Raw genomic sequence first — 13,376 nt, forward strand, 5'->3', positions numbered from 1 at the left:
TTAAGACAACAACAATAAAATGCAATGACACTAGTTTTCTATCTTTACAACAAAGCACCAACTCAACTGAATGACAGACAGCTGCTTTCAAATCCCTGCATGCAGTCAGCAGTTGACCGATAACTTAATAAGGAACTACAAAAACATGTGTCAGATCAGAAGAATGAGGGTCCAAAGCTATCAATATAGATCAACAAACAATCTACAGAAGAAAACAGAGACTCAAGCCTCTTCTAACTAGGGATGTGCGAGGCTAGTCGACTAAACAGAACTGCAGCTGCTAGTCTAGTCGAAATGTAGTAATATTAATGTTACTTTTGAAAATAATACATTATTTTGAAAAGCGAATATCTGGAGCGGAAAACAAAATCATTTAAATTTACCTCAGACTTTGCATGACACCGTTTTCGTCGTTCACTCGCTGCTGGACCAGAGAAATGTGTACCAGGAAGACGAGTAAGTGCGGGAGTGTATTTAACGGTTTAAAGCCTGGCTCACACTACAGGAGTTTTAAAATCCTAACCGATTATGAAATCTGGTTGCAGCGCCTCACGTGATCTCACACAACAGGTCGTCATTGATATTTCAGTGGTTTACATGTGTTAGCTAGCGTGCTAGCAGCTTTCTGCACTCACCCGGTACGTTCAAAACGGAGGCGATTTCACCCCAGCACTTCTCTTTCTCCTTACGGTTGTGATATGTTTTCGACACATTATTCAGACAGTCATGTTACTACAAAACTTCAAGAAGCAGTTTCCTCCATCTCTGCTATCCAACGGAGTCGTACAGCAGCTGTTTTGCGGTCGCGCATTGGCTATTGTGAAAGTACTGACGTAATCATATAGCCCGATTTAAATCATAAATATCAAACATGTCTGATATGATCGGCGATTTCAGTGCGAGCAGATCGGGAGGTGCAAGATTCGATCGGTGAACACCTCACATTACCAGATAATCCGCGCCGAACATTGGGACCAATCGAGGTGCTCGACAAGATTTTTGCTCCGATTCTCAGGAGGGGGAAATCTTGCTAAAAATCCTGTAGTGTAAGCTCAGCCTAAAGGGGGAAACATTATGAATAAAAGAACTGACTTACTTCAGAAAGGTTTCGTTGACATTTTTCATGTTATCGACATATAGTGCCTGATAAAATAGAGTGTATATGCATGGCGCTGCTTTGTTTACAGGAGTAACCATGGTAACAGCTGTATTTCTGCTTGTTCAAAAGTGCCACCTGCTGTCAGAGAATGTATTTGCATTTTCATTCAGCCTGTCTGCTGTTTTTTTTAACCGTTTGATGATATTTTTGACTGTCTTCTGAGGGTTTCTTACTTTTAGACTAGTAAGTTACAAAATTTCTATTTAAACGTCAGTGACATTACAGTGTTTACCACAGACTTACACTCTATTTGTGGCGGCATATATATGCAAATTTTTTCTCTGCCAGCAGGAGGCGCTTGTAGAGCGGGAGAGATCGAGGTTTTCCCGGTAACGGCTGTACACAAAGCAGCGCTCAGCTCACAAACGCTGCTTTATCAGGCATTACATGCAAGATGAAATGAAAATGACATCCAAAATTTACAGTCGGATTCCTTCAGAAACACAGTGATATAAAAACACCCACGATTTTGGGTTTGGGTTTTGGGTTTGGGTTTCGATTTTGAAACGTGCAGTGCTCATGTTTATTCAACGAAGTCAAAGCCTTTTGGAAAATCTATTTGTGGCGGTCAGTTTTGATTTTGTGGCGGGCCGCCACAAATAAAACAATATATGGGACTGCATAAGTCGTAGTTCACATCCCTACTTCTAACAATAATTTAAATGTCTTATGGCGCTTTTCCGTACCGTACGGCACGGTATGGTTCACTTTTGGGGGGGTTTTCCACTGGGTACAGTACCTGGTACTTTTTTTTAGTACCACCTTGGTTGAGGTTCCAAGTGAACCGTACCGTTACCAAAACGTGATGTGTAAACTAATGATCACCGATTGGCCGGAGAGAATAGTCACTACCTGCGTCACTGAACTTGTGACAAAGAGACACAACAGAACCGCTAGATTTAAATCTGCACAGCCAGCGAAGGATCGAACGCAACTGTTTTGAAGGAGCGCACCTTTTTTAACAACCAAAAAAATATGGATGTTTCATTGCCTGTTGAGGAAGTACAGACGTTCCTCTCGTTGATAGCCGAGGAGCGGATCCAGCGAGAGCTTGATGGGGCGAAGCGGAATGAAAACGTTTTTTAGGAATCTCAGCAGTAGAGGCGGTGCAACTATAACGACATGTGAATATAATCCCACCCACTCTAAAGCGGTACTAAACTGCAGTGGAAACGCAAACTGAGCCGAGCCGTACCACGCCGTGCCGAGCCGAGCCGAGCCGAGCCGTACCACACAGTGGAAAAGCGCCATTAGTTTAAGTCAAGTTCTCAAGCGCCATAAGCAAAGTGTGGTTTTGGACAATATTAGCAAATTCTTTTTGTGATGACTTTGCATTGATAAATGACAACATTTCATTAATACAAAATATGAATTTAGAACATAAAATACTAGTGCTATTTATAAACATTCTTTAAAGTGGGTTTTAATTGGTCTTATGTACCAACCTTAAACTTGGCAATCAATCAGCAATGCTATAAAGGTGCTCTAAACCACCAATCATCACAAAAAGACTTGGGGCGAGTTTAATCTGCTAATCAGGCATCACAGCTGCAAAAAGAGCATGTCTGACTGTGTATATATTTCCATTAAGTAAATCAAAACTAATGATAATTGCAAGTTACTTTAATGCATTTATGCCACAAAATTAAAAATGTATGCTGATATAGTCAAAATCCCATTCTGAAACCTAAAGCATTTCTGATCTTTTAAATGGCAAAGTATGATAAACACAATGATGCGCCTGTAATTTGTTCTTTGGCCTTAATTTTATTTTCTTGACTGTTTGCTTGAATAAAAACAATGTTTATCTCATTGAGAATCATTTGAATACGGAAGGATTTAACAGACAAAACAAAAAAAAATTAATTAACAAAGTTATGGAAAATGGAATGCTGAAATAATGTACAATGAAAAGCAAGCATAAATAAGGAGTGAAATGGGATGCGAAAAACACCTGAAATACCCCTTAAAATTAAAAACAAATCAATATATCATGAATTAAATCAATAAATAAAAGCAAAAGGGAAAATATGAATGAATAAATAGGACATAACATGTATTTATGCTTACATTTCAATGTGCTTCATTGCAACATTCCCTTACATATTTAATAATTTGTTAAATGAGTGGGTTCACTAGCATAATTTATTGCAGTATCAAAATTGGTATGGAGAACAGAGAAATTTCACTGGTGGCAAAAACTTGGAATTCCTAATCTACTTTCATGTACTGTTGAGAGTGCACATCAAGAGACCAGCCTCTTGATCTATTGGCTGCTTTGAAATAACAGAGCGCACCCCTGTGGTAAATATATGAGCAGATGTACAGTACCTGAGTTCAGGCCAGCTCTTATCACGGCAAGTGTATCTCTGTATCCACATAACAGGCATTGCTGTATTGATTCAAGCCGCGGCAGCATTAGGGAGCGATATTTCTTGCGCCAGCTGCTGAGATAAAGTGGAGTCTCTGAGCAGTCGTCCTTGGACACCATCACCGGTTTGGTCTCTGGTCCTGCTGCATCTGGACTTGCAGCTTGTTAGTGCTCTGCCCAGCCGAACGGTTCAACACCGCTAACAAGCAGCCTCTAACGGCAAGGTCATTCACTCAGTCAAAGTGCCAAGGATGGGGACTGACCTCTTCACGACGCCTGACGCCAGGCCGATAAAGGTCCTGGAGATAATTACAACCACCGCTGGACCAGGCCAGTGCAGAAAACGAATAAACACTTCCTGCCATGGAGAGAACAACGCAATGCTACAGCTGGAGAGCGAAAACGGCAATAAGCGCAAGTCGAGCTGGAAATAACTGCAGTATAACCCTCCCTTAGTGTATGATACAAAAATCAATGTAAGGGTAGAGATGCACAATCAATTAAAACAATCAAGACTATTGAGTGAATTAATAAACTGCTTAAATGCAGAGGTGTTTAAATGAGCCAGTATGCAAAAATGACAACCAAGCAGTCTGATCCACACATACATCATGCACAAATGATACAATCATACAAAATTATTGGAATTGTTTTGGATTTACTATATGTTGTGCCAAATACAGTCGCGATTCGTCGATTTTATTCGACTATTTGATTTTTTAAAATCCTCGACTTCATTTTGCTTGCGTCGACTAACCGGCAAAATACCAGAAGTGGCGCATTTCACGGACGAGAATCCATAAAACACATGATTAGACTGTTTCCCAAGGCTGCATGATATATTAAACCCATTTAAAAATAATTAAGCATAATTGTGAATTCACAAATGCTACGATTTAAATAAATAATTAAATGCGATGCAGTTCTAATACAGTATATGCGCTTTAATTATTTACATGCGTGTAGGTTAAGTACATGCATCACACAGCGGCCCCGTTAACAGTAGTTCCACAGGAACTGTTATCATTTACATGTGTAGAGTCTCAAACTCCATCTCTGCGTGTTGTTGTGAGTTTGGGTTTATTATAACGTTCATCTGGGAACGCAACGTTTACACATTTTGATATCCACATATTCCTTTAATTACAGTGGCTATAGCATTTCTGTCCTAAAGAAATTGAAAAATATTAAAGATTAAGTGAACATTTGAATGAAATGGTGCTTGGTCAATATTAAACAAGTATTAGATCGGGCAGCAATGTGTAAAAATAATCATCAGGCCGTTGGCACCCCCTGCAGGCCTTTGTTATAATGCGTAATGTACATTAGCTCTATTCTTTATAATACATGTATTTTAACAGTTTTGTTCAATAAAACCATATGATTTCTTGCTTTTGATACTTTATTCGAACTAATTATTATTTCCTCATTGCTATTAAATATGTATTTTAAGTAATTTTAAAGGCTATTCCTCACTTACATCTATTTTTATTACCACAAAAAAAATGTATTGTAATTATAGGGCCCCAAATGAAATCAGTTTTATTTCCAAATTCAGTTTTTTTTCAATTTAAATTTTTCTATACTCTGTTTTAATGGTTAAATTAAATTGTATTAATTAAAAAGCCTGTAATTAATTTACATAGTTTTACAGTTTTATCTTTACCAAATTCTGTTTTCCATTATTTTCTGGATTCCATTTTAATAGATACATTAAATTGTAATAATCAAAAGCATCTCCAATTAATAGTTTTTTTTTTTTGTTTGTTTTTTCCAGAAATACTGCACATTTACATTTTTCTCCTAAATAAATAAATTCTGCTAAATAACATTTCTGGTAAATACTTCTTTAAAAAGTGTTTTTTGATTATAATTTTATTATTAGTAGACTAGAACACGTGGACATGTTGTCATTCTTACACTTTAATACTAAACTTTGATTTCAGTGATTTGGACTATGAGATGGATGCACTTTACTTTTGCTTTAAAAAAAGGATTTCATAGAAATTTGGATTTCATTTGGTTTAATAAAATATACTTAAAGTAAAATGGTTGATTTTTTTTTGTGGGAAATTAATCGTTTAGAAAAATAAAAATAGTCGTTAGTGGCAGCCCTAGTTGGATGATTAATCGAAACCGAAATTCAGAATCTCTAACCGACGTCATTTTCCCATGTCGGTTATTTCGTTTTTTTAATCCTATTAATACTTTCCCTTTCTCTTAATCAGCAGTGTTGTATTTGCATGCATTCATTATTTAAAACATTTGTTTACAGGAGATGCAAGTTATTTTCTACTTTTCACATTGTATTTTTTAAATTATATTAATTTGCAAGAGATACAAGTTATTTTCTATTTTTCGCATGACACCATTTAAAATGTATTTTGTTTGCAAGAGATGCTGGTTATTTTTTTACTTTTGACATGGCAATATTCATTTATTTTGTTTGCAAAAAAATTGAAGTCATTTTCTTTTTTTTATGGAAACTTGCTTTTTACAATAAAATGGAAATGTGACTTTTTTTTCATAAGATGTAAAAATAAATAAATGTAAAAAAAATAATCGTTAAACAATCGTAATCGAGGTAAAGTGTTTAATTAATCGAGGTTTTGATTTTAGGTCAAATCGCCCAGCCCTAGCATGTAATGTAACAAACCAACATGCAATGCAACAAAAGTACAATGTTCCCAATATCTTCAACATGAATGTAAATTGTGTCGACCAGGGGTTTTCAAACATTTTCATACCAAGGACATCTAAAACAGGACTCCCTTTGAAAGAGACCCCCCTCTTAAAAATTCAAAATTACTACAAAATTAAATTATAGGGTTTTGTGTTTTTACACCGCTATTACTAAAACAACCACCAGAAAAGATTTATTGAGTATTATAGCTGACAGAACATCTCTTCTCTATGCATTTATTGTTCAAATCTAAGACTGTCAACAGAATAAAATAACTATGATTAATCTCATGATTGCTGACCACTCTTTAAATAGCAAAAAACTATTTTATTACATGTAGCGTCTGGACCACTCAAACACACAATATATATTTTGTTAGCTAGATTTAACAAACACTCTGTAACGCCCCAGGAAGCCGAACAGGCCCCTGGTTCCATGGTAACCCTGACACCCGATACATTTACGACCTCCTGGAATTTAGGTGAAGAAAATCGCTTCCTTGCCCATAGGGAAAATCCACAAGGGAAGGACTTTTCTTTGCTAAACTTAAATGATTTTAGCAAATGGCTGCAATATAACAAAGAGTGAAAAATTTAAGGGGGTCTGAATACTTTCCGTACCCACTGTATATAACTATCATGTTTAGTACCTATGAATTCGTATTTGGATGATGAGACCAGTTTATGTGTTTATGTAGTATGTTAGACTAGTTTAAGTGTTTATGTAGTTAATAAAACCTTACTTGTATCACACTTGACGTGGTTCATTGTTTGCTCATAACTGGAGTCACTTAATCATGCAGATTTATGCTACAAGCTTTTGTAGAATTGTACAGTAAGAAAGTTATTTCCTTTAACCAGGAAATTAACGTTCTTAGAATTGACAAGACAGTTGACCCTGAGAGGTCAGCTAAATATCTACAGCGGATCTAAAATATTCATAATTAATTATAACTAGTTATGATTAATTATTCATATTTCCCATGAGCTGATTCGTTACATACAATACAAAAGGAACTACTTTAATACAATAATAATAATAATAGTGCAGTTAAAATCTAGGACTGTTGACAATAATTGTGATTGTGATCATTGTGATTAATCTCATGATTGCTGAACACTTTTAAAAAAGCAAAATAAAACTATTTTTATTAAAAAACAACAAACAATTAAAACATTTAAAATAAACTTTTTTTAAAATTACTAAATTTATTTCATATTAGCAATAATTGTTTAATAACTGTTATTATTATTGTTGTAAAACATTTATTTTGATATTTAATATATTTTACAATAATAAATAACTATTTTAATAAAATACTGTTACTCCTCCTCCTACTACTACAACTAATAATAATAATAATTATTATAATTATTATTATCATTATTAATTGTTATTTGATATTATTTAAATATATTTATCATAAATAAATATATTATACCACAGAACCCCAAATAACCCTTGGAGCTCCCCGTTTTAAAAACAAATGGTTTAGACAGCTTCATTTATTGCAATGGGAGTGTTGGTGGGAATCAAACAGCTGCGTTAAAACTGTAAATTTGCAGTGACAGCTTTAGTGATTACAATGGGAGCATTCTAGCATTGCTGCGCTGCTTGCTTTCTGTGTAATTTCTTCCAAATATGAAGAGTTTTGTTTTTCATGCTGCTAAGAGGATCAGAGTTGACCGTTTAGTCACTGTCTTGATTTAATGATGTATAAAACAGCAATTAATTAATTCAGGAACACCGCTCGCAGCTTGTTTCGGATGTGTGGCGACATAAAATATAGTCGCCCCACACAAAGCAGGCATTTTAATGCAAATTCTATTCATCAAAACGAATCGTGATTACACTATAAAAAAGTTGCCTCTTTGAGGGTTTGTAACAGGCTTTAAGGTCAGAGGGGGAAAAAAAGCGGTAAAGTCAATACTCTCTGAGCTGAGTCCTGCCAATCTGATCATTTCGAGTCAAGGGGTCGTGCTGTAAGAATTGTGAAAAAGCTCGTCCCCCTAAATCATTCAGGAGGGAAGTCACACACTGAAATCCAAATAATCCCTTCCCAGAGCGCCGAGCGCAATCATCAATGATTAACCGTCCAGAGAATGGAGCTCTGGAGATTGCCGTGCACCTCACCTTCATCGAATTCGACATCATCTTCGGTGTGCTGGGGGAAGGGGAAGCAGTTCGTGATCTCCAGACGGTCTTCAACCACCAGGCCAAGCAGAACACCCTGAACCACCTCACTGCCCTGGCCCTCCTCCTGGTAGTGCTTAATGATCTTCAACACCACCTGCAGACGCACAAACACACAGCCTGATCAGAAACCTGCGAGGAAACATTTCTTGCGAAACCAAATTTGGGCCTGCCGAAGCAAATTGAATAATATATGATGCAATTTCTCCCCCTAAAGGCATTTAAAGTGTCTTTGTGTCGCCTTTGCAGGAGCGACAGCAGGCAGAAATAACATTTATATGAGTTTATTGCACGAAGATTTGCGAGGTGTAACCAGGTACGCAATTGCATGCGCACAAACACTTGTGTGAACCGCTTAGCATTTAACTAGGCATGTCAAAAAGAACACATTTTCAAGATCTTAATGCAAGACACCACAGGTGAATAGGGTAAAAAGTTTAACTGAGACAATTGTTTTGTATGAATATTAAGTTTTCTAAAATGTTTAAATATGTAAGAGGCATCATCTTATTAAATATGCATTAATTTGCATACATTTGCAGCAATCTAGGATAAAGCCAGGTTCAAAACTCTTGTTGACACTGGAGCTAAAGGTTTTTACAGAGGAGATTTTGGATCTCTTTTTGTCACGCCATAAATCAAAAAACACTGTCAACATCCAGAGAGAAAACATACATTTTCACCATGTTTTTAGGAATAAAATGTCATAAATCAGACAAATGATATATGAACAAACTTTCAGAATATAGATAGGAATAAAGCTATAAAGTTTGGTGTACGTAAGTGCTGCTGAAGTAGAGAATTCAGTGCAGATTTCTCTCCTGATTCAGATGAGACGAGGTTTTTAGAGAAAACTAATTATGGATAGAGTACTTTAGAAGCAGAATCTTTAATCATTAAAAATATCTTGATGGATTTGTTTACTACAAACATGTAGCTTTTCATTTCGTAAGACAATTACTGATTTACTGGACTGGTGTGAATTATTGTGATGCTTTTATCATTCTGACGGCACCCATTCACTGCAGAGGATCCAGAGGTGAGCAATTTCCCCAAATCAGTTCCCATGAAGAAACAAACTCCTCTACATCTGGGATGGCCTGAAGGGGAGTACATTTTCAGCAAATTTCTCTTCCTTTCAAATGCTCTGAATTTCCTGACCCCAATCAGGCATGTTTCTGCATTAAAAATACATCTGAGAACATGCAGAAATCTAAGATGCAGTAAACACTAATCCATCTCAGCTAACCACTGGTTATCGGATGACCTAAGACAGATGTTAATTCTAGGCTTATGTTTGCCCATGTGCTTTAGACGGCTCTCAGGAGAATATTAATATGTGCAAGCTTCGATTTCAAGATTGGCAGAGAGGGAAAATATCAATCTGTCTGCGTTCAAAACAGTCATGAATGTGAAGAGCGGGGCATGTTGCTTTAAAATGCAAGTTGGGGAGCTAAATGGAAGATTTCTCCTCCATCTTAACATGGTACTTTGCAACCACTTAGAGCAGAAAAAGATGGAGAAAGACCTGGGGTTAATGGAAGAACAACTACACTCACTGTCTAATTACGCCGTCTGCACAGCCTCTCTGAATACCAATGGGGTTTTTCTTCTGCCAAGTCCTACAGAAGCAAGAACTCTTCTTCAACCCCATTGAGAGAGCCAGTTCACTCTGTCCAAGGCCTGATGGGATACGTTCTTTTATCTCAGAAGGGACACAGCATTTCATATCGCCAATATCTGATGGGGAACTAAAGTGCATCAGTACATTTGTAATTTCATACGGAGTGTCGAGGCGGGAGATGCATTTAGAGCATACGGATGCTGCGCAGACGAGGCGGAAGTCATACATTTACTGTTACTTCAGCAGATAAGAGTGGGCCAATCCAATTCCAACCTCAAATCACCGCTATAGGATGCCATTTTTTAAAATATAGGCTATATACTGGGACATGTCATGGTTTTATGACATTAGGTTCCATTAATGGTTCTCGAATGTTTCAAAGTGGACAGTAGACATGCTAAAATATCAACTGACTGTAATCAAGCACTCACATTTGAAAGTGAAAATGACGTTGTGCAAATGTGAATCATTTTGCAGATTCTTTTAAAAACGCTTCTGTTTTGTTCGGTTTTCTAATGCAAAAACTAACCTGTATGTATCATTTAACATGAAATTTTAGAAAGGTTTAGTGTGTAAATATTAACTGGCTCATGCAGACATCACTTCGTAAGCTTGAGGAAGTGTCCAGTCAAGTAGCTCATTAAATATTTATGAGTCAAAACCTTTACAACAGCAGGATTTGTTCATTCTAAAGCTGATTAGCACACGCTTAACATCATTCTGTCAGTCAGCAAGTTATGCATCGTGTAATGTCATTAATATTCATGAGCAAAGCATTTACCTTAGTATAGAGAACCTCATAATATATAAAAATTTAAAATAACTTTAATAACAAATACTATAGCTATAATATTTAATATAAGAGGCCTAGACAATTAATTAAAATATTAAAATGTTATGAAAATTTGATTAATTTTCAAATATTTGAATGTTATTTGATCTGTTAAGCATTAGATCATTAAATTTAAGAATTTTAATCTTGCTTAAAATTCTAATCGGAGCAAAACGTTGTGTAAAAATTACATATAAAAAATATATTATAATATCATTAAATTACAAAATTATATTTATAAAAGTTTGATATTTTCAAAAAGTGACAAAGTAAAGTCATTTATGATTTTATTTTTTTGACGTTTGAACTTTTGAACAGAATCCTGAAAAAAATTTATTGAGTTTTAACAAAAATATGAAGCATCATGACTGTTTTCAACACTGATAATAATAAATGTTTCTTTAGCAGCAAATCAGCATATTAGAATTATTTCTGAAGGATCATGTAACACTGAAGCCTGGAGTAATGATGCTGAAAATGTAGCTTTGCATCACAGGAGAAAACTACATTTTAATATTTACTCAAATACAAAACAAATAATAAATAAATGCAGACTTCTTAAAAACATTAAAGGAGACATTATGCCCCTTTTTACAATATGTAATAGAAGTCTCTGGTGTCCCCAGAATGTGTGTGAAGTTTCAGCTCAAAATACTCCACAGATCATTTATTATATCATTTTGAAAATGCCTATTTTGAGTGGAAGCATAAAAGCGCTGTTTTACGGGCCTGTTTCTTTAAATGCAAATGAGCTGCTGCTCCCCGCCCCCTTTTCCAGAATAGAGCTGCGCCATTACAGCTCGGACCTAGTAAAAACATCTGTTTTGGTTCTGATTATCATGTTTATCGCGCTGAAATCATGCGTTTTAAACTGATATACGGTTTTCTGAGCTCACATATCCGATGCGCACACACAGAAAGCGGCTGTCACAGCATGTGAGCACTAAACTAAGTTCTCATTCACAAACAGGTTTATGTTAAAAACACACGAGTTACAAAAAACAGCCGGTTATGTCTGTGAAGGTAAACAGCTTGGAAATAAATCGTATGTTTATAAATCGTATGTATATTTATCTGTGCGGCAGCAGCAATATACAGTAAATAATAGAGCCCGACCGATATATCGTTTTGCCGATATTATCGGCCGATATGAGCCTGTCGCCGATATATCGGTATCGGCGAATATGCCGCAGATATGCCACCGATATGAAAATTTTTTTTACAGAACATATAACGCAGATAAAATGCTTGAAATGGTGTAATTACGTGTGGAGGGTGGTGTTCGAGAGGGCTCCTCGAGCTGAAGGGATCCCCCGAATTTGGTGGAGATCCGCCGGCGCGTTCGCGAGATAGTGACACCAGTCAACACTTTCACTTCAGTAAGGAGGTCTTTTGTTCAGGCAGCATTCAAGCATTGTCTTATTCGACCGCAAGTGCCCTGCGAAGTGGACTTCACATGAAATGATTCCAGTCCCAAGGGAACGTATACGTTACATTCAAAGGGCATTAAAGTGCGCGAGACGTGAATTTATATTTAGGGATGCACCGAATGTTCGGCAACCGAATCGAATAAGCGAAAAGACAGAATAAATTGTACCAAACTGATATGACGCGATCAAATAGCAACCAGCGCAGAGTGAGAGGCGCGAACTCTTTATTATGCAGCACACACGTCAGCAGTGGGGAAGCATTTAAACTGTCGGAGAAAGACGCAAAAATCATTACAAGCACCGACAGCGAGAGACTGTTTAGGACTGCATCGCAGTGATGGGTGTGATTGGGGTGATTGTTGCTAGTTACTGTATGATGATTGAAATCGCGAAATGGCCTTAAACAATTAGTAAATAAACTGCAGAACGTTATGTTTTCTAATACACGCACGCATAGCATTTATTCTGACAGCGCTGCACGAACTCACAGCAGATCTGCTCGTTAACCAGGGTTCAAAGTCCAAAGCGCGAGGAAAATCTGCGCTGATACATTTGTCCGTTGCTCAGTCACATTTTTATGAATTTTTACAAGTCATGTGACAGTGCGATACGTACAACGTATTCGTAATGAGACTCATTTATAAATCTGTTATCAACAAAAATAAGCATTGAGGTCTTCCTGCGCGTTTCCGCCAAAATAAAAGTTGAGAAAAAGCAAGAACTCTTATCAACATTCATAAATGTTAGTATTGTAATTTTACTGTTGTTCTGTAAAATAAAATAAAAAGGCAATAATAACGATAACAATCATTACAACAGCTCTGTTTTAATACATTTATTATAACATTCACACAGTGTTCAAATTAGGATCTGTAATATTTTCTAATGTTTTAAAAGAAGTCTCTTCTCAGCAAGGCTGCTTTTAATTGTACAGTAAAAAAAAAAACATGCCTGATTCAAGATGGCCAAAAATTATTTTACAAACGTATTAATTTTAAGTTAAATTGTGCTTTGTTGGTATGGTGTCTGCTAGAATGTAAAAAATGTTCAGTGTTAAATATTTTTAAATTGTTGTTTTGTAATT

The 13,376-nt window shown here is 36.2% G+C and overlaps 1 protein-coding gene across 1 annotated transcript in view; it reads right to left on the reverse strand.

The window, feature by feature from the left end:
* LOC107592486 (eukaryotic translation initiation factor 3 subunit H-A-like) overlaps window positions 1–13,376 on the reverse strand; it is an 80,119-nt gene that overhangs the window by 44,725 nt on the left and 22,018 nt on the right. Inside the window, exon 2 of the mRNA XM_016282015.1 lies at window positions 8,347–8,503. Within this exon, the coding sequence (XP_016137501.1) occupies window positions 8,347–8,503 (157 nt within the window). The remainder of the gene's footprint in view (window positions 1–8,346; window positions 8,504–13,376) is intronic.

This window comes from Sinocyclocheilus grahami, unplaced genomic scaffold (genome assembly GCF_001515645.1).
Source record: "Sinocyclocheilus grahami isolate Dianchi unplaced genomic scaffold, SAMN03320097.WGS_v1.1 scaffold153.1, whole genome shotgun sequence".
Taxonomy (NCBI): Eukaryota; Metazoa; Chordata; class Actinopteri; order Cypriniformes; family Cyprinidae; genus Sinocyclocheilus; species Sinocyclocheilus grahami.